Raw genomic sequence first — 23,836 nt, 5'->3', positions numbered from 1 at the left:
GCACTGGCATCTGGTTCCAGCAAAACTTGGGCAAGGGGGATGGGGGAGCCAGAACCTGCCGGGTGGGTGCTGAGTAGGGGTTTCAGCCACAGAATGGAGCAGGCAGGGTGACCTCACTCCCGGTGCATGATATCAGCCTTTCCCTCTTGCTGGATTTCCCAGGAGGCCAGAAGCCCAGCAGCAGCTGTGGTTTTGGGAAGGGAAGGGAGGCCTGACCTTGGCCCCACACTGGCTGGCCTTGGCGGGGGATTTCTGGATGGCTCTCGCAGCCTGTCTGCTGGCCCAGAGTGATGGTGGCTGCGTCTGCAGGTCTGGGATCTTGCCTGAAAGCCCCTCTAGCCACCCCAAACTTCAGGCCACCTATTTCCCTGTCTTAACCTGCCCCACCCTCTGTCCTCAACCCCCATCCCACCCTGCTCTTCCCCAAAGATACTGACAAAGCACTTTTGTACAATAAAGTTTAATCACAATTATAAAAATGTGGCGTTGGGTTCGCGCTATTAACATATGTACAGTCCAGCCCAACAGGAAGGGCCCGCCCCCCACCATCCTGGCCTGGCAAAGCCGGAGCTTCCAGACACCAGGGTGGGAGGGTGACCCACAGGGTCTGGCACGAACAGAAGACGAGGCAGGGTTCCAGGCACAGAGTCCCCAGGACTGGGGGCGCAGGGCCCCCCCCCCCAGGGGGAGAACATGGCCACTGCCCCTAGAGACCCCTAAACTGGGGAGGGGTGCACGCAGGGCACAGAGGGGAAGTCCCCATTAACACAAAGCAAGGGGGCTATGCAGCCCCCCGAAGAACAGGATCTGTACAGGCCGGCACCCCAGGTTTCCACAGGAAACAGCTGCTGGCAGCTACAAAACATTTACAGCTTCTTCTCCGCAAAGAAAAAAAATCGGGGTGGGTGGGCAGGGGCAAGAAGGGAAGCGGACGTTGCCTCAAGGGACTGAGGCTCCCTCGCGAGGCTCGGGGCCCCCCAACCCCACATTTGGAGATGGGGCATGTGGGCCCTGCTGAGCCCCCTAAGGCTGGGTGGGCTGGGAGCTCAGGGCACCAAGGGGAATAAATAGGGGTGAGGGCACCAGTCCTGCCCCACCTCAGTTGAGGGAGCCGCGGCAGCTCTCGGTGCCACATAGACACGGGATCTTGTTGTCCTCCAGCGGGAACTTGTAGTCATAGGTGATCTCCTCATCCACGCCGATGGGCTGCTTGGAGTAGATCACGATCTTCTTCTGGGACTCGATGGTGATCACCTTGGCATAGCAGTTGGGCTATAGGAAGAGGGCAGCGTGAGTCACGGCCGCCCCCTCGGCTCCTGCCCCATCCGCTCCCCCCCACCCGGCCCCCTGCGCACCGTGCAGCAGTGGTTGATGAACCTCGCCAGGTTGCCACACTTGGTGGCGTCGATGATGGTGTCGTGGTCCACCCGGAACAGGTAGCTGCTGCCAATGCCCTCTTGCACGTAGCGCTTCTCCCGCATGTCGGCCACCATCTAATAGAGGACAGGGTGCGATGATCAGGGGGCTTCCCCTCAGCTTCCTGCCGGGCTAGGCCTGACCCCACTGGCCCCTGTGATGGGGGGTCCAGACAGTCTCCCAGCTGCCACCCCGGGAGCCGCACTGGCCTGTCCTGGATCCACAGCTCTCCCTCTGGCACCCGCTACCCCAAGGCGCTGACTCCTGACTTTGCTTCCAGGACCCCCACCTCCCAATACCTTTGGCTGCCGTTATGACAAGGTCACCCACAGGACCCCAGGGAAGTCTGCACTGGCCACTGGGCAGGAGAAGCAGTCACTGTCTCCTCCTGGAGTGTCTGCCTGGCCCACGGGAGAGCCCCCAGACTCCTGGGGACTGGGTCGGTTCCTGAGATGACAGTGGCCGTTTCACGGACTGAATCCTACTCATCCCTTCTCCCAGGACCCTCTCTCCGAAACAGGCACCCATGGCTGCTGCTGTCCACGCCAGGGCCCACATTCTTGGGTGAGAAGGAGTACCTCATTTCCCAGAAAACAGGACGATAAACCCTCTGCACACTCCCCTTGGGTGAACTCACTCTCTTCCAGGGCTTCAACTGCCAGCTAAGTTGGGGGAACTCCTCCCAAACTTCCATCTCCAGCCAAATCCACCTCAGTGGAACTGCTGGGCGACATCCGGTAGATGTCCCCCGGTCACTGCAACTTCACACGTGCTGACAGGAGCTCATCTTGACCACATCCGCTCCTCCTCGCTCCCTATCTCACTGGCAGCCCTACCTACTCCCAGCTGCTAAAGCAGCACTAAGAAACCATCTCGCCTCGGCCCTCGCCCTCATTCCCCAGAACCAACTCGTTGCCTGGTCCTGCCAGCTACCTTGGACCCACAGACTCCTGCTACCTTGGACCCACTGCCTAGCCCAAGCCTTCAGCCGGGATCTCTGCAACAGCCCCACCCCGCCGTCTCAGCCTCCAGTTCTCTCTGCATGCTGCAGTCAGATGGAGCTTACTAACCTCCAAAGTCCTCTCCTGCTTAACGCTTCGCAGCAACTTTTCTCCTCTCACCGTCGGTCCAAACTCATTAACGTAGCTCCCAAGCTCTGCGGCGTCCGGCCTCCACCGGCCCCCTCCAGCCTCACGCTGCTGCCACTGGCCCTAGTTTTTCCAAGTGGCCATACTGACCTCCTTGCCCTAAGACCATCCTGCCTCCAGGCCTCTGCATGTGCCGTCCTACAGTGGAGAGCACCCTTCCCCTCACCCGGGCCTGGGAGTTGCTCAGCGTCCTTCAGCCCCTGGTTTAAACATCACTGTGCTCCCACCTCCCCTGCCTCCCTGAACACCCCCTTTCGTATCAACCCAACACCATCCTTATGTTTCTTGCTGGATCATCAACATCTAGTTTACTAGTACCCATTTCTAGTTGTTGAAGGAAGGAAGGGAAAAAAAAGAAAAGCAGGTTTCACTGGCTAAGTCTCAGAGCCAGGAGGGACCCCGAGGGCCAGGTGGTTCTCGTGTTGGCAGCCCAGGCTGCCGTCAGGTCAGGGGCTGGGCGTGGGGCCTCACCTGGCGGATGTTCTGACCCACGTATTCGATGACCATCTCGTCAGCTGCGATGGGTTCCATGGCAAAGAGCCCCCACTCATGGATCCGGCTCCGGCCGAATCGGAGCTTCTTCTTCCGAAACTAGAGGGCAGAAGGCAGACTGTGCTGCTGGACGTCCCCCTCAACCTAGCTGCTGCTTGCCTCTCCTCAGACCTCCGGGGCAGGAGGGTGTTCTGGCCACTCGCCGCCGGCCCACCCCTGGCGGGGGGGGCGGGCTCCACGACGCTGTCTTCCAGTGGCGCCCCTTCCCTCCTCAGTCCCCACTCCTCACCTTGAGCTGGTTTAACTTCAGCAGGTCGCTGTCCATGATGGCGGAGGTGCCGATGGCACTCAGGAGCCGCCGCTGCTCAGAACGGCGCTCCGAAAGCACACGGTTAGTCCCCTGTGAGGTGCAGGCCAGGGAGGAGGTAAGTGACAGGATAACTAACAGGAAGAAGATGCCGCCAGTGGGCAGGTACCAGGGCAGAGCCTCACCTGAGTGTCCGCTCCTTCCAGCTGCCGGGCCGAGACGGGGCACACGTCCAGGTACCTGTCCTTCTCCTTCTTGCTGATGGGGTAGTAGCCTTCGCTGCGGGCCGAGCCTGTCTGGTGCTCGCGGGGCCCATCCTGGGGCCGCCGCTTGCGTTTCGGAGTGCTCAGGTTGGTGAGTGCGGGGTGTTAAGGAAGAGAACGGGGTCCTCACCAGCCAGATCCCTGGGGCTCCGCTCCTCTCTCCCCCGCAGTCCCAGCCCAAGGAGACCTTAGCTGGAGGTCCTGAGCATACTCAGTGTGAGGACAGAAAGATGGAGAGAAATAAATCTTAGATCCCACCTTTCCTGCCACAAAATCTCTGGGAGGCAGAAAAGAGGCACAAAACAGACAGCAATGGTGGCTTGGTAGCCAGGGGAGAAATAAATACCCAAGCTGAACGTGGCAGAGAACTGGACAGGGAAGGAGGCCAATGCAGACCCTAGGAACGATCTCAGGAGGACAGTGCCTGGCTGAGTGACCGCAGGGAAGCCCCCCCCCCCCGCCCCCCCGGGCCTGCCTCCCTGTCCTGAGAAGGCCAGCCTCCGGGGCTCAGGATATTGGTGTGATGGACCCAGTGGGTGTCGTTAAGCCAATCAGCCCCACTAGTCTGCTGCAGCAGCCGCTCGTATGTGAGCCGCAGGAAGCCCATGTCCTCCAAGTCCAGGCCCGAGTTCCAAATGTCATACAGGATGGTCATCTGCTCAAACTCGCTGCGGGGCTCGAAGGTGGGGGGCGGCGGGGGGGGAGGCGGCGGCCGCCGGCGCCGCGTGTGGGAGCGGAGGCTGCGCCGCCGGGTGGCGCCCTCGCCGTCGCTGCTGCTGCTGCTGCTGCTCTCCGACGACTCCGACTCCTCCTCCTCCTCCTCCTCCCCATCCTCCTGCCGCTGCTGCTGCTGCTTTGGCTCCTCTGCCTCAGCCACCACCACCTCAGGGGCCTCCAGGACCTCGTCTGCCGGGGAGCTGAAGAGGGCCGCAGGGGCAGGAACTGGCTCCAGAGGCCGAGGGGCCGGCGTGGAGGGCGGCGGCTTGACGGCCAGGGCGTAGTTGTGCTCCAGGAGGATGTGGCTGAGCAGGGGGCCCGGGCGGTCCGCCTCGTCCAATGTCTCTGTGGCCTCTGAGTCGTCGCCAGTGGGCAGGGCGGGCAGCCCGCGTCGGGCTGGGGTCAGAGCCAGGTCGGCCAGCACGGCCAGGTCCACTTCTGTCCCTGGCTCAGCCTCCTCTTCCTCGGTGGAGCGGCATCGGCCTCCAGCCCGGCTCCGGCCTCCTCGGGACACCTCCTCGGGCCAACTCTTGACCAGAGACGCGTGGTCCAGGGGCAGGTTGCGAATGGTCCGCTCCACGGCCCGGGGGACTTTGCGGGAGGCGGGGCCGGGAGACTTGACCTGCGGTGGGGCAGCGGGGGGAGGCTCTGGGGCCGGTACCTCCTCCACCGCAGAGAAGGAGACGGTTTTCCGGCGTTTCTTGGGTGGGGGCAGGAGGGGGATGGGAGAGGAGGGGCGCTCATCGGGGCGGGGGGCGGGGGCCGGGGGCCCAGCCGGTGGCTCTGGGGTTGGCTGGGGCACACTGGGGGGCAGCTCCTCCGTGGAACCTGGGGAGGGAAGCACACAGGGAAAGGGAGAGGGTCAGCTTCTCGGCCGACCGTCAGCACAGATTCGCTACCGGCAAGAACCCGGCCAGCCTCCCTGGGGAGTCCACACCCCAGCTGCCCTCACTCCTCAGCTCCCCACAGACACTCCTGCCCTCACAGAACTTCTGGTGCGACGGAGACAATCACATGAAACACATGTGCAGCCCGATCTCTGAAGGGCGGGGGTAGGGGCTCAAAGGAAACAAACACTTGGACTCTAGTCTTTTTACCAAGACTGGCAGTGACAGAACCACATCCAAAAACTAGACACAGAGATCAGACGACTTTCTCTCAGCTGCATTTTATAACCAGGATGCAGTTGTCCAGATCTGAATTAAAGCATCCATTATTTTGACTACAAACAATATTCTTTGTTCAGTGAGGTGAAAAAGATACAATGTAAGAAACAATCTTTTTATTAAACTATTTTATAAAATTGCACTGTGGACCTGCCCAAGTGAGAAAGGGGTCAGGAAGTCTCCCCTCAAGAAGCTGAGGGTGGGGCTTCCCTGGTGGCGCAGTGGATAAGAATCCGCCTGCCAATGCAGGGGTCATGGGTTCAATCCCTGGTCCAGCAAGATCCCACATGCCGCGGAGCAACTAAGCCCGTGCGCCACAAAGACTGAGCCTGCACTCTAGAGCCCGCGAGCCACAACTACTGAGCCAGCGTGCCGCAACTACTGAAGCCTGCGCACCTAGAGCACGTGCTCTGCAACAAGAGAAGCCACCACAATGAGAAGCCCACGCACCACAACGAAGAGTAGCCTCTGCTCGCCGCAACTAGAGAAAGCCCGTGCGCAGCAAAGAGGACCCAATGCAGCCAAAAATAAATAAATTTAAAAAAAGAAGCTGAGGTCCCAAGGATGAGGAGCAGGCGGTGCTGTCTCTCCCCAGCTAACAGGGACAGGGAGCACATCCTCCCTCTGCGGACACCCCCAAGCCTGCTGCTGAGTGCTGGGGTCTGAACATTGCTCAAGGCATGCATAGCCCTTTCCCCAGGGCCCAACCCTGTCCTGCAGACCTGACCCATCCCCATGACCGGTCCACAGACTTGCCCTCTCATCCTAGGTTTTAGCCAGTCAAGCAGGCATGGCCTTTCAGGCCCCCGGCCCTTTGCTCACATGGTTCCCTTTGTTCACATGGTTCCCTTTGTTCGGAATGCCTCTCTCCTTTCGCCCATCCAGAAAGCCCACACGCAGCTTTTGGACCCAGCTCAATGACACCACCTTTGTAAAGACTTCCCCAGTTTCCTCAGACATTGGTAACATCTTCCTCTTAGAACCAGAAGGCTGGTGGTTCTCAACTGCCATCTTCAAACTGGCTGCAGCAGATTAATAGCTAGAATTTTGTGCCAAGCACCAATCCAAGTCTTTCGCATACAGTAAGTACTCATTTAATTCTCACAACGACCCTATGAGGTGAGTACTATATTAATGCCTTCTTACAGATACGAAAGTCAAGGCAGAGAGAGGCTGATAACCTGCCCAAAGTCACCCAGCTACCAAGTGACAGAACAAGACCTGCATCCCAGGGCAGCCTGGGTTGAGTTTGGGGTCTTACCTACTGCCCCGCACTGCTCTGGACCTCCTAGCCTAGGACTCAGCGGCTACAGGTCTGGCCCTACCACCCACAGAGCTAAAGGGCAGCCAGCACCAGGCCTGGCCTGAGCAAGCAGGCAGTGATCAACATGTATCCACTGCCTCAACCGACACGCCCTCAGCCTCCTCTCTCCCGAGGGTCTGGACACCCCTGGGCTCTCAGCCAGGAGTAACCCACGCTCTGAAGCTAGTGAGGCCCCAGGTGCTGGTCCCCGGTCCCCCAGGTCCTACGAGTCCTCTCACATCCTCTCCTCTCCAGCGCTTTGGGGCGGGCCTCTCCTCTGATCCATCCTCCCAACCTAGCCCACTGGGCCCTCTGGAAGCCTGGCCCTTGAGAACAAATTCCACCCCGCCACCCCCAACTCAGCTTCTTCCCACAGATTTCCCTTTTGATCCCCGTCCTGAAGGAAAGCTGGCAGGGCCTTTCATCATTTAGGGAGGCAACTTTCAGGTTACCTGCCCAGTCTACACAACTCCCAGAAGCCACTGTTTCTACGGCATGACCTACCCCACTCCCTCCCTGCCCCCGGCCATCATTAACTGATGGCTAAATGACCCAAGCCAGCCCAACCAGAAACTTCCCTGAGGATAAGGTTCTAAGATAGGAGGGGGTGGGACTTCCCTGGTGGTCCAGTGGGTAAGACTCCACACTCCCAGTGCAGGGGGCCCGGGTTCGAACCCTGGTCGGGGAACTAGATCACACACACATGCCGCAACTAAGAGTCCACATGCTGCAACTAAGAAGACCGCATGCCACAAGTAAAAGATCCCGCATGCCGCAATAAAGATCCCACGTGCCGCAACTAAGACCCAGTGCAGCCTAAATAAATAAATAAATAAAAATAAATCTTAAAAAAAAAGAAAGACAGGAGGGAGTCTGTCTGTGGGGGCAGACATCCTCTGATGGAATGGAGAAGCAGAGGAAGACCATTTGCAGGACAGCGCGATGAATCAGAGGGGAAGACAGAAGAAAAGCAAGTCCTAAAGGTGTCCAGGCCCCTGTCCCTGGGATCCACCAGACAAGCCCTCTCCTAGGCTCCTGCCATCGGGCCACACAGGCCTCTATCCAGTTGTGTCCTTGGTAGCTCGGTTTTCCCTACCATTCTCTAAAAGCCAAGGGACCCGCCTTAATTTTCCTCTCCTCTTCCACCTCTGCCATCTACCTAAGGGACTCTGAGAGCCCACCTGTTTGCCAGATTCTCACATTCACTCATCCTCAGCTACCCTCCACCAGTCACACACCCGACCTTGTCACCCCCCTCCACGTTGGACGGTGACACTCTGACCCCTACCCTCTGACCACAGTTCCCCAGGTCCTTTCAGTTCACCCCACTGCACCTGTTCAATTTTCCATCCTCTATTGCCCCGCCCTCTAGCCCATCACCCTGCCCCTAAATTAACTTCATTCTTTGTTGTGCACAGACCACAGCGGCCCTTGCTTTGTCCTCTCCTTTCATGCTACTTTCCGCAGCCTTCCACCACTTCCACCCTGTAGACCCCTAACCCAGAATCCACCGAACCACCTGCCTTCTCTCCTCCTTCACCCCAACCCCCAGCCTCAGCAGGGCTTCTGAGTTGCTGGCTTTCATCCTCACTCCCCACCCTCCTCATACTCCAGGCTTCTACTCCACTCATGCCCCCTCATGCTCAGAAATGTCCTGCCTTCCTACTGAAGAGAGGAAAAGGAGGCCTTCGGCTGAAACGCCACAACTCCCTGCTTCCCCATTTACGGAGAGATCTGCATCCGACCTAGAGCGTCCACCCCCCCCAGGTGTGCTGCTCCAGCAAGTGCTCCTCTCTCTCCTGGTCCATCCACCAGCTCCCTCGTCCCTTCAGTCTCATGTACTCAGAAAAGCTAACCCTCCACCAACCCTGCATTTTCTTGCTGTCTCTCCAATTCCAGTTGGGTAACCTTGAACAACTCACTAAGCCTCAAATTCCTCACCTGTAAAATGGGAGTAGCAGAGATGTTGTGAGGAGTAAATGAGAAAGTGAAATTTGCAACCGTGCTAGGCCTGGCACATGGGATCTACTCAATTAACATTAACTAATATTATTAAGTACCACCCCTCAACTGTCTTCTTTCGCAAGAGTAGCTTACCCTTCCAAAAGACTGGTTATCTATCACCTGCCCTCACTCCTTAACACCCCCTAACTTGAGCCATGCTACTGAAATTGATAAGGTCACCAGTGACCTCCTAACTGACAAATCCAACAGACGCTTTTCCTTTTGTGGCCTTCCAATATAGGCCATTCCCTCCTTTTGAAAACCCGAGCTCACTGGTTTCCTTCCCACCTCTCTGATCACTCCTTTTCAGCCTCCTCTGGCTCCACTCTGCCCCCCTATCTCTTGTAAGACAATTAAGTCTCTGGCCCCCTTCTCTCATTCCATACATCCTTCCAAGGTATACACAAGTGTATTCACACCCATACTTTCAAATACCTATCGCATTTCCAGCCTACTGTTTTCTAGAGCTTCAGATCTTTTTTTTTTTTAAACTTTTTATGTTGGAATATAGTTGATTAACAATGTTGTGGTAGTTTCAGGTGTATAGCTTCAGATCTATTGATCCAACAGCCCACTGACTGTTTCTACTTGGAGGTCCCAGAGGGACATGAAACTTAACCCCAATTAAATGCGTCAGCCTTCTTCCTAGTTCTGGTTCTCGAGTTTCCTTTCCTGGTAAGTAGTTTAACCAAGTGGTTCTAACTTTCTCTGAAACCCTCATCCCCACTTCCACTCCCTGCACCTCACTGTAACCACCCTGGCTTTGGTTCAGGCCCTTCGCTTACCTGCATCCTTTCAAACCGTCTCATGAGCTGCCCCACCTCCCTCCTCACCTCTTCTAAATCCCTCCCCCTCCCGTGAGAATGATCTTTCTGAAATGCAAATCTGATCACATCCCACTTTTTCTTCCTACTCTGAAAATGAAAGAGTACTGATATTGCTGCCCCCTGACCTACGATTCCATCGGCTCTTCTGCCACCGACGGACTTCGGAGAGACTGAGAGGCGTCTTAGGATTAATCAGAACCTCAGCTCCTTCTCTCATGGGTTCTGGGCCAGAACAGAGCGCCTCAGTGCTAGGAGGTCTTCCTGTGCTCACTGCCTATCTCAGACCACGGATTCTCAATAATGTTCGAGAGAGATCTCTGGAAGGCCACATGCATCTTTGAAGCATAACTTGAAAACTGAGTTAATTCCACCATAAGAGCAACCTACTCCAAGTTACCACCATTGCTTGCCTTACTTCCTGCAATAGCCTCTTAATCTCCCTGCACGAACTCTGGCCCCTCTCCAAGTTTTCTCTGCACTGCATCTTTTCAAAACACAAATACAACCACGTCAGTCCTCTGATGGCATTCCACTGCCCTCAAGATAAAGCCCAAATTCCTAGTGTGGCCTACTCATTTTGCATGATCCAGCCCTCGCTCATCTCTCCAGTTTAGGCCACCCCAGCTCCCCCTCACTCTCAGCTCTCCAGAAGATTAGCTTTCTTTTTTGTCTTCCAACATGCCATTTACTCTGCCTTGGGGCCTTTGCACATGCTAATCACACCCTCCTGCCTGCTTTGGCTTGATTTCAGCCTAATGGTGCTTCAGCAGAGAAGACTTCCTCACAGATATGCCCAGGTTCTCAGAGTACCCTGTACTTTTCTTTCATGGCTCTTACAGCGTGTAGTCACAGATTTTCTTAAGTATTCTCTTAAGTAGAGATTAAACTGTCTCTCCCTATAGACCGTAAGCTTCATGACAGTGAAAACAGTGCCTACTGTGCATACCATCACATCCCTTGCACCCACTGTAAGGATTCAATAAGTAAGTATCTATTGCCTGAAGGAACAGTTCACTCAGCAAGACACATTACACGCGTGATATAAAATAACAACTGAATGTACAAATCCACAAAGGAAAGCAAAGACAGAATTAAGTTCTGAGTTTATGTTGTTAATAGTTATTATCTATCCAATTTGACCATTTAATCAGGCATATACTACACATTAAGGAAGAGGCTTAAGAAAAATTGGTAGGAGAAATGTACTAAGTTGGGAGTCCTCTCTTTTACTTATTTGGGAAAAGATCATTCTGTTTTACTTTAGTAGCCAAACACCCTGGTCTAACTCTGAAAACTGTACATGGCAGTGCAGTTTGAGTGTGTTAGGCCATAAATGTCTCCAAGGGAGGAGTGACAGGAGATAGTGACTTCCATCCAATTTTGTATGTTTTCCAACAAAGTCACACACTCGTATACAATTAATAAACGTCAACCACACTGTTCCCATGAAGACAGACACACACATACACAAAGACTACAACAACAGTTCCACACCACCTACCTGCAGGTCTTGCTGGAGACTTCTCCTGTTCGGGGAGAGGTGTGACTGGGGAGTCTGCAACCCTTTCTGGCTCAGGCTCCTCCGCAGGTGCTGACAGGGGCACGGGGACATCTCTGGGGGGCGATGATGCTGAGGGTATGGTTGCTGGCTGCTCCTCTTCCTCTTCTTCTTCAGAGGAGGACTCAGATGATGAGGAGGACGATGAGGAAGAAGATGAAGAAGATGAAGAAGATGCGGAGCTGGATGAGCTGCTGCTCTCCGAGTCCGATGCGCTATCATTCTCACCATCTGAGTCAGCATACAGAGAACATTTGGAGGACGAATCGCTTTCGTCGTCCTCGCCTGGAAATCCAGAAGGGGGAATCAGGCGAGGTGAGAAGACCCCTCGCTTGGTCAAGCCGTGGGTTCATTCACTGACTCACTACTAGGGATATGTTAGGCTCCATGCTAGGTGCTGGGGATTCCTACCCTCAAGAAGTTGGAGAAGCACCCAATCTGTCCACAGTGTGATAAACTTCAGTATGAAGGGCTAGTGGAGCAGGCAAAGGGAAGCCCTGGATTCTGCCTGGTTGATCGAGTCAGGGAAGGCATCCCTGTGAAGGAGATGCTGAAGTCAAGAAGGACAAGGAGTCCACCCAGCAGACGCGGGGGCTGAGTGGGGACGTCAAAGGTAAGAGAAGATGGTGCCCCTGGAGACTGGCAAGCAGCCTTGCCCTAACCACCAAAGCTTCTCCCAAAGTGGGTCTTATAGACACTGCCTGGACAACAGACTCTGAAAAAGGATTCCAGGGTAAAATAAGCTTAGAAAATGTTATATGGTCTATGCTTCTGGGAGTGGTAATACATTGGAAGGGCTCTAAGAAATTAAGAATTTCAGAGTCTTGGAGGAACATAATCAAATAGGGGTCTGGAGAATGGCAAGATGAAGCTGAACAGATAAGCAGGAGCTAGATCACAAATGGCCTAAGGCATCAGGCTGAGAAGTCACCTGTGGAAGACAGGGAGCCAGGAAGAGACTTAATGGGGGAGAGTAACAGGGTCAGGTGTGCATTTTAGGAAAGATTCCATGAGCAGGCTGGAAAATGGATTGAAATGAGAGGGATGGAAACAGAAATGGGGAAAACAGTCAAAACTGCTGCAGAAGGCTTCCCAGGTGGTGCAGTGGTTGAGAATCCGCCTGCCAATGTAGGGGACATGGGTTCGAGCCCTGGTCTGGGAAGATCCCACATGCCGTGGAGCAACTAAGCCTGTGCGCCACAACTACTAAGCCTGCGCTCTACAGCCCGCAAGCCACAACTACTGGAGCCCACGTGCCACAACTACTGAAGCCCGCACACCTAGAGCCCGTGCTCTGCAACAAGGGAAGCCACCACAGCATAGCCCGCTCGCCACAACTGGAGAAAGCCCGCGCGCAGCAACGAAGACCCAACACAGACAAAAATTAATTAATTAATTAATTAAACAAACAAACGAAAAAAACTGCTGCAAACTCTGAGTGAGAAAGACAGGAGAGCAGGAACAAGGGAGGTGACAAATTCAAGAAACACTGAAGCGGTAAAACGGACAGGAATTGGTGACCAAGTGGATGTGTAGGGGTCTGCACCGCTCACTCTTAGCAGATGACCTCGCCCTCTGCTTTCCTGAGAGAGAGGCTCTCAGATCACCGTTCTCATGATTCTGGCCTCTGCTGAAATGGCACCTCTCAGAGGCATCCCTTCACCATCAGATGTAAAACAGTCCACCTTTCCCCTGTTCCCTGACCCTGTCACTCCCTACCCCGTTACCCTAGTTCATCTTCTTCAAAGCAAGTATCTCTACTTGAGGTGCTACTATTTGTCCACTAGTATGTCAAGTCCCCGCCTCCCCACCTTGACCGATCGTAAGCTCCAAAAAGGCAGGGACCACATGTGTCTTGGTCGTTGATATGTCCCTAACACCTAGAACAGTGTCTGGCACACGGGAGGGGCTCGATATCTAATTCTGAGCAAAGGAATAAAAGAGAGACTGAACCGTGTACTCAAGCCTCAATAAATGTGGAGGAACAGACAGGTGTTCAACTGAAGAACAGAGGTGTGTCTGGTGCCAGCAGCTGCAGCGAGGGGAAGAAGGAGGCACAGCTCGGTGGCCGGGCCTTAACGGAAGAGCAGTGCCCAAAGGGGGAAAGGCACAGTGGGGCAGCAGGAGAATGCAGCCCCCTTATCTTGGGAAAATAAATGGGCTGTACTGGGTTGTCTTCAGGGGAGAGCATGGTTCAGAGGTAAGCAGGAGGGAGTGTTCTGGGTATTGTTTACAGTGGGCCAAGGGTTCCAAAGGATAGAGCTAAAAGGCAGTTGTTTGGGGGGAAGGGAAAGATGGCCAATCAATCCAGCAGGCAGGTTACGTGGGCTCAGAAAGGGCTGGACAGGTGGCTGGTCCCTCCTTCCCCAGAATTTGACGGTACTCTGTGTGTGCTTACCGTCTGATGCCTCTGTCTCCTTCGCAGCATCCATGGCTTCTTCACGCTCTTCATCGTCCTCATCTTCCTCCTCGTCCTCCTCATCCTTAAGGAAAGGGACAAAGGGGAATTAATAGAAGAAGGACAACTGGTCCTCCAGGAAGCACAGCTACCAGGGCTCCAGCCCAGAGAGAAGCTGGCTACGGCGGCAGGAACTCAGGACGTAGGCTCTTGGCAGGGACCGGGTGCCTCAGCTCCTCACCTTCTCTGACGAGGACTCCTGGGATGCCTCCTCCCCCTCGCTGTCCAGAGCAAAGGACTTGCGGTGCTTGCCCTGGGTCTTGCTTCGCTCTTCATCTCGTTTTGGGGGCTTGGTCCCCGGACGTCCTGGTTCTCCAACCTCCTTCTCTCGCTCAGCGTCTAGGCCCAGATGAGTAGTGCAGTTTACCATCAGCAGTAGTAGCCCTACCCTGGGAAAGGAGCTCTGCACACACCATCACTGATCTTTCTCAGAGTCCCACAACACACACCTCATTTTACAGACAAGAAGGTGAAGCTCAGCAGAGAAACATAAAAACTGCACATTTTACTTCACATTTTACAGTTTTAAACACATTGCACCCATTTTATCTTTCATCTTTTTCTGCAATGGGTGGAAGAGTGAGGCGATTTTGTTATGTCTGGCCCAAAAAAATAGTACTAAGGCCAATGGGTCTCCAGGGAAGCAGATCAGACTCAGTAAGGAAGTTTCCCGCCACGGAAGCTGTCAACCTATAGCTCAGACTTAGACAAACTGGTAGGAAGGGTGTTAAGAGCGCTTAAGCATTAGATGGTAACCTTGGGTAGATAACCTCTTTTAACCTCGCGATTATTCCTCTCTTATGGGGAAAAAGTGAAATACAGAAAACTTACGTCAACATACCAGAAATAAAAACCACAGCTAAAATCCAGGGATAACCCTACCTGAAGCTTCTCACATCTCAAAGAACTGCTTTACTATAACCTGTTGCAATTCTTCACTTGGCTCCTTGCCCTCAAGACACCTTCACCCCTTCATCCCTGCCTCCTGCTTTCCTATCAGAATAGAAGCAGCTGTTTTTCTCCTTTCTGCTTCACCTGACCTCCCACTCACCATCTTCATCTTCCTCGGCTGGAGTAGAAGGCCGGGGCCTCTTTTCCTCACTGGCCTCTGAAATTTCCGAAGGCTCTTTTCGCTTTACCTGGGAGATGAAAAGAGATGGTGCCCTTTAAAACCCAAACACTCATGGTTCCCAACCACCCTCACTCCAAGGAAGGGAAGCCCCCCTTCAACCCCTCTCCCCACGCAACTAGGCAAGATCACAATTCTGGGTACCTTGAAAGAAGGCAGCCGCAGGGCTCCTCGCAGTCCTGACCCAAAGGCGAAGGCTTCGATGCCGGTGGTGCCCCCACTCTTGGCCCAGTCTACCAGCGACAGCAGGCCTGGCTCTTTGAGCTTTGTCTTCTCTTTATCCTCCTCCTTGGCTTGCTGTTTAGCTGCATTCTGGAATGGCTGCAGGCAGTAGGGGGACCGAGCTCCAGAACCCAGGCGCTCCCTCCTGCCTCAGAACCACTCCCAGGCCCCAGGAATACAGAAATGCATCTACTCACTTCCCCATCTGACACACATCTATGCCACACCTCCCTCGCACCAGCCCCTGTACAGGCATTTTCTCGAAAGTCCACTCATTCAGTCCATCAATCTTATGAAGCTGCTACTATTATTCCCACGCTACAAATGGAGACCCTGCAGATTGATGCCCAGAGAGATTTAAGGGCTTCGTCCACCACAAGGAAGCAGTGGAACCAAGACAAAGCTCTTCTGACTCTCAGACTCCTGCTTCTTCTACTGTTTTGTGTGCCCCACAACTCCCCTGGGCCCAGCTGTGCGTGCCACCGAGTGCCCACAGTCTCTCTCTCCACTTGCCCCAATCACCTCTCTTCTCTATTCTGAGCTGTGTAGCCTGAAGAAGCTGGAGGTCTATTCCCTCCAGTGGAGCCCCAGGTCTCCCCAGTCCCAGGCACTGGCCCTCACCTTGGCCTTCTCTTCCTTGCTCTCCCACCACTGGTCAAAGGCTCCAAAGGCCACATTCTCCACCATCTTGCGGTTGAGGTCTCGCTGCATGATGCTCTTCATCTCTTGGACTAGGGTGGCCAGCACACGGCCCACGGTGCCTGCCGATGGCAGGGCCTTGCCCTCTGCCAGCTCTGCGTCCTCCCTGGGAGGCAGCCTGGCCTCTTCTCCTGAGACTGAGGAGGAGGGCAGGGGCTCGGCTGCCATGGGCAAAGGCAGCTGGTAGGCCTCCCGGGAGTATGCCCCTCGGCCTTCTTGCCCTTGCGTGTACAGAGCATATGGTAGGCCATAGGCTGCCTCTTGCGGGGGTGGGAATGGGAGGAAGGCCTCCGCAAAAGCCCCACCAGGGGGACCAGCTGAGGCAGCAGTCAACCCTTTGCCCTGCCGCAGTTGGTGGAGCCGGGTTAACATCTGGGTCTGCATCTGGAAGGACATGGGCATCCCTCCCCACTGAGCCCCAAGTCGATCCATGAGCTCTAAGGAGTTCACAAAGTCATAGATGTGGGGGGGTGGCGGAGGAGGTGGGGGGTACTCGGGGGGCGGTGGCCCATCAGGTCGGGGTGGGAGGAGATAAGCAGGCTGGTGGGGAGGGTAAGCAAGCGGAAGGGAAGCCAGGTACGGAGGGGGAGGGGGAGGAGGAGGGGGAGGAGGGGGAGGTTGCTGGGGGGGTGTTGGGGCCGGAGGGGGTGAGCCGCCCCTGTCATCGTCGGAGATTTCCATGTCCTCTCCAGAAGAGCATGGAGAAGCCTGTAGGGGTGCAGAGGACGGTCACAGAAAGCTACTGCCTGTTCCTTGGGCTTTTCCTCAAATCTCTGTTCTCTTGCCTAGTTCCCTTCCTTCTCCCAACCCTGCCTCCTGGATCCCAGGGACTTCCCCTGGCTGAGCCCAACCTCACCTGGTTCTGTCCGTTGGCTTTGGGTGACTCCCGGGTAGCTCCTGGTTCCCCACTCCCTGTAGGTGCCACATCCTCAAAATTCGCCGGGGCTGGAGGGGGTGTGCAGGGCCCGTGACCTGACCCAGAAGGAACCTCGCTCCCTGTGTCCCTAGCCCCAGGGCCCGTGGTACTGTTCTCTTCCTCTTCCTCGGTGTCAGAAGCCAGGAAAGAAAACTTGGAACGCTGCTCCTTCAACAACATCTCAATGCGGGAATCCAGGCTGCTGTGCTGAGCGAAGGGCACACTCTCATTGGTGGTCTCTGGGGCCGGAGAGCCGGAACGGGCAGGTGAGGCTGGGCGGGGGGAGGTCCGAGCTTCTTCCCTCTCAGGGCTGGGCCCCCCACCACCCCCGCCTCCACCAGGTTCTGGAGGCTCTGGGGGTGGAGCTTCTGAGGCAGGAGGCCGGTAGTCCTGGTCAGCTGGCCGGTTGGGCTCAGGGGGCAAGTAGGAGGTGTAGGAAGGTGGGAAGCGCTCAGCTGTATTTTCCGCAAAAGGTGCCCCAGGGGGCTCCTCCCGGGTTGCCCGGCGGGGTGGGTAGGAAGCATGGCGTTGGTAGCGATTCCAGCTTTCATAATATGCTGGGTAGTTTGAGTCAGAACCACGAAAATGAGAGGATGAGGAAGAAGAGGACGATGAAGAGGACGAGGCCAACGAGGAGGAAGAAGAGGAGGGTGCGGCGGTGGCGGCAGTGGTGGCGGAGACAGCTGCAGAGGTGGTCGTGGGGGCTGAAGACGCAGAGAAATGGCGGCGGGAGAAGGAATCTTGGTAGCTGTTCTCTGACCGCCGGGGCTTGAAGGAGGCTGAAGTGGTGCTGGAGAAAACATGCAGAGGGGTTAGCTGTGTTCAGCTCCGCATGCCCCAACCCCAATGCCCCGCTGTCAGTACCCAAAACCCCTCTATGCTGCCCCCAAAGGAAGATCTACACGCTACTGGGTTCCTAGCTAGAGAGTAAATTCCCTGAGGACAGGGATTTGTTGGCTGGATCCAGAGAAACTAAGGCAAATTACTCCCAACTCCCTCTTAGAGACTCTAGGTTTCTTCTTCCCAGTGGCAGCTCCCAGAATCTGGGGGTCCCAGAGGGTGTTTCCGCTGTACCTGCTGGAGTAGGCAGAATCCTGAGAGTAGGGGGTGCTGCCCCGAGACGTGTAGGGGGTTCCTTGGGAGGACTGAGGGGTGAACTGGCCGAAGGAAGATGGGGTGTCTTGTCGGCTGCTGGAGAAGCTCGTGTCCTGGGAGCAGGGGGTGCCATTGCCAGGAGTGCCCACCACAGCAGTGCCTGCTGGGAAGGCAGCTGTGTCGGAGGAGGAGCGGCGGCGGGATTCAGTCTGGAGGGAGAGAGTGGAGCAGGGAAAAAGGAAAAGAGATCAAGCACCATTTGACAATATGCCCTTCACCAAACCAAGAACCCCAATTCCCTGCTTTTTGAAAAAAGCTAGGCCTCTTTTCCTTGGCTCTTCCTATACTTAACAATGAAGTCCAGAACCTCCCAAAGGCTGCTTCTGGCATCTGCGCACCGGGCCCATGTGGCTAGGGCTAAAGCAACCACAAGCTTCTCACCGTCTCAGTGGCTGCACCAGAGCCTTGGAACTTCTCACTCAGGGCCTTGCCCCCAGTGGGCACTGTCTGAGGGGTGTAGGAGCCATTGACTATCAGTTCATAGTACTTCATTCGTTGTTGTCCTGGAGGGAGGAAAATGGGAACCAACAGAGTCAGATGGAGGAAACAACTCCTTTCTGATTTTGTGTCCCCACACTTCTTTCTCGGGCCTCAAGTTTCCTAAGATTTCTTGGAGTCTTGGGTTTGAGGCTTTCAGTCCTTCTACCTCATCTCTACCTAATAACTACTACAGATAATGTATTGGGTGACATTTCACAGTTTACAAAAATACTTCTAACGTGCGTTACTATGTTGGATGATCACCAGGAGAGAGAAGCATCCGTACCCCTATTTTACTTTATAGGCTTAAAGAAAACTAACCTGCACAAAGTGGTAAAACTAGAATTCAAACCCAGTCGTCTGATGCTACATCCCACCATCCTCTTCATCCTATAAACTAAAGTTGCAAAATGGCAGCCTGAAGGCTAAACGCAGCCCACCATTGTGTTTTATTTGCCCTACACAATCACTTAAACTATTGGCAAGGGTAAGGGAGGAATGCAATATTTAAAACCCAGGAGATTTCACACAAGAACCTAGATTTCTGGCTTTAAGAAAAACTATCTATGTTAGTCCTCATTCCCACCTACAAACTGGCTAATGCCAACTAACAGCTGCCTCCTTCCGATGCCACTAGTATGCCACAGTCCCCACCCCTCCCTACTGCTCCTTAGCACAGAAGCCCAGACTGCTTCACTCACCTATACAGATCCCTAATTCTCAATCCAAAATTTCAAAACCTCGTGTTTTTAGAATTTGGTGTCAAAACCTGACATCAGGCTATTTACTATAGTTCTTATTCATCCTACCTAGTGTGACCCTTCATACATTTTCTTGCAAATACAGTCATACATTAGACTAAAGGGTGCTGCCCCAACCCTGCCAAAGACAATACACAAAAAACCGTATCTGGGGACTTCTTTGGTGGTCCAGTGGTTAAGACTCCACGCTCCCAGTGCAGGGGGCCCGGGTTCGATCCGTGGTCAGGGAACTAGATCCCGCATGCTGCAACTAAGAGCCCGCCATGCCGCAACTAAAGATCCCGCATGCTGCAAGGAAGATCCCACGTGCTGTAACTAAGACCCGGCAGTAGCCAAAATGAATAAATAAGTAAGTAAATAAATAAATAAACATTAAAAGAACAAAACAAAACAAAACCCGTATCTGTACCATAAACTCTCTGTAAAATTCTGATGTCAGAAACACACCTGGCCCAAAGGTTTCAGATGAGAAATCATGAACCTGATCACCTGCCTGGCCCCAATAGGCATTTGCGTGTACCATCTCTGCCAGAGCCCAACCGTGGGCAGCAGGCAACGGAGAACTCACCTTTGATGTCAAGCTGGGCATGGATGATGTTGCCCATGACGGAGGTAAGGTGGAGGTTTTTGACTGTTTCCTTGGCTCCCCGAGTGCTGGTGAAGAGCACACGGGCTAGGCCCAGGTGCTTGCGAGTACGGGGGTGAAGAAGGATCTCTACCTCTTCCACCTCGCCATACTTTCGGCACATGTCCTTCAGGAAGGTCTCCCGCACGTTGTCATTCAGTCTTGCGAAAGTCACTTCTTTCAGCGGGATCTGTCCGATATAGAATTCATCCAGCTGTGGAAAGGACAGTAGTTAAGTCCAGCATCTAAATACTGACCACTGCTCCTTTGCCCTTTGGGAAATTTTAGCGAGATCCATGAGGCCAAGAGAGATAAAACTGGGAAACTACGAGGCAAGGGAACGGGGAAGGGGGTCCCAACAAGGGATACATCAGTCTTGACCCATCTCTTCCCTGAATTCTTCTCACCACAGAATAATGACAAGAACCAGGAAAAGAAACGCACACACTGAAAACTAAACCTCCATGGAAATAACTAGTTATATAGAAATAATTCACCAGTTCAGCTCTTACTAAGTCATTACCAAGGACTGGGCACTAGGAATACAAAGATGTGAAAAAAAGAGATTCCTATTCAGAAAAGTAGACAACACAGACACACACAATCGCAACATGACAAAACAAGTGTCAGCAAAGGTGGAGACAAGGTGTTTGGGAGCCCAGAGAAGGAAACCTTTGTTCAGAGTGGAGGCAGGAAAGAATTCATAAAGATGGTGCCATTCAAACTGGGCTTTTCGGATAAACCGGAGTTCACCAAAATGACAGGACCTGCAGGGCAGAGAACTATAAAATAACATGACATTGCCTAGAAACTGCAAAGTGTGTGGTAGGACGGAACACAGGCATGCAGTATCGAGGCAGGAGATGAGGCTTAGCCAGATGAATAATCATACACACCAATGCACAAAAAACGTGGACTTGGCAGCAAAAGTAAAATAAAAGAACAGTAAAACCAGAGACAAATAACAGCAATAAAATGGAGAAGAGAACGGAGACGAGGAAACCAGGGGAAATGAATACGAGTCTGTATTAAAGGAGTGGCAACAGAAATAGAAAAATTAAGGTAAAAAGAGACGTGTTCAGAAAAAAGAGTCAGCACGACTTGGTGACACATTAAGGACAGAAGAATCATAAGATGACTCCCAGGTTTCTAGCTTGTGCAGCTGAGTAGATAGTGTTGCCAGTCATCAGTAAAAGGAGAGTAGAAAGAAGAGCAGGACTAAGGGGGTGAAGATCATTGTTTTACATCTCTTGAGCTTGAGGTTTCTGTGGGGCCTCCAGATGGAGCTGTCCCTCCACCAAGCGTATAAGTCTGGGGTTCAAGAGACTGATCTTGGCTGGGATCAGAGATTTGGAAGTCATCAACATTTCAGTGATAGTCAAAGTTGTGGGTGGGAAAGAGATTGTCCAGGACAAGTGCACAAAGGGAAAAAAGTGGGATGAGAGAATCCCACAAGTGACTTATTTAAAAAGGAATAATAATAAAGAATCAGCGAAGGAGACTAAGAACCACCAGTTTCCTAGGACCAGTGCTCCAAGGCCTGATGAGTCTCCTGCCTGGACAGGGACATGGGAATCCTCTGAGGAAACGAGACGGAGAAGGGGCGAGGAACAGAGGACTCCAGGGGTGGAGTCCCTGGTGTTGTCACTCCCCTTAACTGAGAAACTGCAGCGACACACAGGGCACTGTTTTGCTACGCGCTGTCTACAAGTACACAGTGACAGGTGTAGCAGCTAGACCTGTCTTCATCCTTCAGAAAGTTAACACCCTTGCTTGAGACACCTCACCTATATCTTTCTAGAAAATAAACACATCTCCTGTCCAGAACAACTCAGTCTCACAGCCTCAGAGATTATTAGATCTGGCTGTGATCCTTTCATTGGAAAACTCCCTTTTATTACACTACACTTAGACTGGACTACCAGGATGGATCCTCCACACCCTCCAAGGGCCACCACACCAGGGGACTAGCAGACACGTACCTTAAACTTAGGGACTGGGAGGGAAAAGTCTCTGTTTTTGGACCTGACGTGGCAACGGGGGTCTTGGAGGTCTTCCACTGGTATATACTTTGAGTCCTAGGAAGAAAAGCAGAAACAGAAAGACAGCTCAAGGTGAAATCAGTGTTGAGCTCTAGAGCCCATTTGAAGACCCATATGCAAAAGAGCTGGGTGCTGGCTGCCCGCTTTAAAGAAGGCAGGCTATGGGTATGGGAGTTCTAGGTGCTGAACAGAGGTAACAGAGAACGGGGCTTGAGTTCCCTAGATGGTAAGGAAAAGCCTGGGGCACTCACGTTGACACTGAAGTGGATTCCATCGTATCGGTACACCTTTTGAGAAGGCCTGCGCAGGGCAGGGTCCAAGGCAGGATCCACGATGAGCTTGTAGTTCCTCCACTGGAAGCTCGGGGCCTTCTGCCCATCTCCCCCACCTTCCTGATCCATCTTTGCTCATTTACACTGTCAGGAAAGAGGAATACGCAAGAGGGCTCAGGACTTAGGCCTGCCTCCCTTGCTGCCCCTCACCGACTAGCCCCGACTCCAGGTACCCTCATCACCCCAGTTTCCACACCTCACCATGACCCGAGGCTCCCCCAGATTTTCTCCCAAGTACCTTCTTTCACCGCAACACCCCATTCTCTCTCCACCTCCCAACTCTCTCCTCAAGGCCCCAGGCCCATCTCGCGCCCCCTTACCTTCCCGCTCTCCCTAGCGCGCGCCCCACTTGGCCTCGGCACAAGACCCCTCCCCCGCCCCCTGGCAGGCCCCGCCCCCTCCCGCCTCCTCACCGGCCAGCGGCCCAGGCCAAGCCCGGCTCCCGCTCCCACACACCGGCTCCCGTCCCCGCGCCCCGATCCTCTGGCCAAGAGGTGGCACCTCTTCGGGGCGTTGGAAACACCGCGAGACCGAGCCCGAGACCCGGCTTCGGCCCCGAATCTGGGCGGGGGGTGGGGGAACGCGCGCCGCTGCCCTCTTCTCCCGCCCCGGCGCGTTCTGCCCCCCCACCTCCGCGCACGCGCGGCGCGGCCCCACTCACCCGCGAGCGGCGAGCGGCTCCCCCTCCCCCCACCCCGCGCGGCACCTTAGCGGCGCGAGGCGGTGGCGGCGGCGGCGACAGCGCGAGACCCGGCCCCGCAGCGGTGGCGGTGGCGGCGCCCCCCCACCACCACCTCCCCGGCGCGCGCACCAAACACCACCGCCACCTGCGCGAGGCCCAGCGGGCACAGCTTCTATATTCGCACTTTCGCCACGGGCGCCGCCGGGAGACCCACGGGGCCGAGGACAGCGGCTTCGCCTCGGCCAGCGCGCTGTAAGGCTCAAGAGTTGCGGCCCAGGGAGCCTGGAGATTGGCCGCATCCCCCGGAGAGTGGGCTTCACCACGGCTATCCAGCTGCTCTGGCCTGGGGTCCTTGACGAATCGGCGGCGACGAAAGCAGCGACTAATCCCTGAGGATAAGGGGGCGGGGCGGAGGGGAGGAGGCCAGCCAGAGCTGGGGAGATTTGAGTGGCGCGTTGAACAGGCGCAGATTCGTCAGGCGGGCGGGGCGAATCAGTAGACAGGATGCGCGCTCCTTTGCTCTTCTAACCTGCCGCTTCCTCATGCGGCCAAAGGTCTGGGAGGCTGCAGATTCGCCACAAGTCCTGGCCTCAGCTGTTGCCTCCCTTTAACCGCCTTGGTGGAGTCAAGAAAATAATGCCGTGGTTAGCCAAGCCCTGTTGGCAGAGTGGGCCACTTTTCCTGGATCTTCCTTACTAGCACAACTCAGAGGACTGCTCAGTTCTGACCTGGGAGAAATGGCTACAGAGTCCGATGAGGATTTTCAGCCGAGTATAGAGAGGCCCGAATAATTCTGAGGAGGAGCCGGCCTAGCGAATCTGCGAATTCCTTCGTGGGCGGGGCCAAGGCGCCGCGCGCAGAGGGCGTGGTCAGCGTGTGGAGCCGGGCGTCGCGGGGGCGCTTCCTGTAGGACCCTCCGAAACCGGGGTGGGCTGGGAGCGGCGCCCGGGAGGTGGAAAAATACTACCAGCAACGGTGACTCAGGCTGTTTGGCGCCGCACGTAATGCAGGGAGCGTTTTCCTCCCGTTAGCCTCCTTGGGCCGCTAGCTGTTTAAGATGCCCATTTGACAGATGGGGATACTGAGGCCTTCAGAAGGTGCCGCATTTTGCCCGTACTGGCACGCCATTAATGA

General features: G+C 54.7%; 1 protein-coding gene across 5 annotated transcripts; it reads right to left on the bottom strand.

Annotated features, from left to right (window-relative positions):
* Positions 1 to 453: 453 nt before the first annotated feature.
* SETD1A (SET domain containing 1A, histone lysine methyltransferase) lies at positions 454 to 23,244 on the bottom strand. 5 transcript variants are annotated; one of them, XM_059897439.1, is made up of 19 exons: positions 22,887 to 23,244; positions 21,940 to 22,104; positions 21,629 to 21,724; positions 19,590 to 19,860; positions 18,162 to 18,283; positions 17,700 to 17,929; positions 16,566 to 17,415; positions 15,632 to 16,417; positions 14,933 to 15,109; positions 14,711 to 14,798; positions 13,841 to 13,998; positions 13,600 to 13,684; positions 11,145 to 11,486; positions 4,143 to 5,171; positions 3,549 to 3,721; positions 3,346 to 3,456; positions 3,036 to 3,155; positions 1,356 to 1,493; positions 454 to 1,272 (listed from the first exon to the last, which is right to left on the bottom strand). In XM_059897439.1, exons 2-19 carry the CDS (start codon positions 22,087 to 22,089, stop codon positions 1,099 to 1,101), a joined length of 5,100 nt encoding a protein of 1,699 aa, XP_059753422.1. In that variant the 5' UTR covers positions 22,090 to 22,104; positions 22,887 to 23,244; the 3' UTR covers positions 454 to 1,098. The 5 variants fall into 5 exon arrangements, with proteins under 5 accessions (XP_059753422.1, XP_059753421.1, XP_059753424.1 ...); XM_059897438.1 differs by lacking the exon at positions 22,887 to 23,244 and adding an exon at positions 22,682 to 22,769; XM_059897441.1 differs by lacking the exon at positions 22,887 to 23,244 and adding an exon at positions 22,682 to 22,769 and having other exon boundaries at positions 11,145 to 11,432.
* Positions 23,245 to 23,836: the final 592 nt, after the last annotated feature.

Source organism: Balaenoptera ricei, chromosome 15 (genome assembly GCF_028023285.1).
Source record: "Balaenoptera ricei isolate mBalRic1 chromosome 15, mBalRic1.hap2, whole genome shotgun sequence".
Lineage (NCBI taxonomy): Eukaryota > Metazoa > Chordata > Mammalia > Artiodactyla > Balaenopteridae > Balaenoptera > Balaenoptera ricei.
The sequence above is the reverse complement of the archived record's forward strand: the minus strand, read 5'-3'. Positions and strand labels throughout refer to the sequence as shown.

What these genes read in the sequence shown, in the direction of transcription:
- SETD1A (XM_059897439.1), bottom strand. Translation starts at nt 22,089, where the DNA reads ATGGATCAGGAAGGTGGGGGAGATGGGCAGAAGGCCCCGAGCTTCCAG. An exon ending in TGCCCAGCTTGACATCAAAG is followed by an intron (nt 18,284 to 19,589) that starts GTGAGTTCTCCG and finishes TCCTCCCTCCAG; the next exon opens with GACAACAACGAATGAAGTAC. An exon ending in TCATCAACCACTGCTGCACG is followed by an intron (nt 1,273 to 1,355) that starts GTGCGCAGGGGG and finishes CTCTTCCTATAG; the next exon opens with CCCAACTGCTATGCCAAGGT.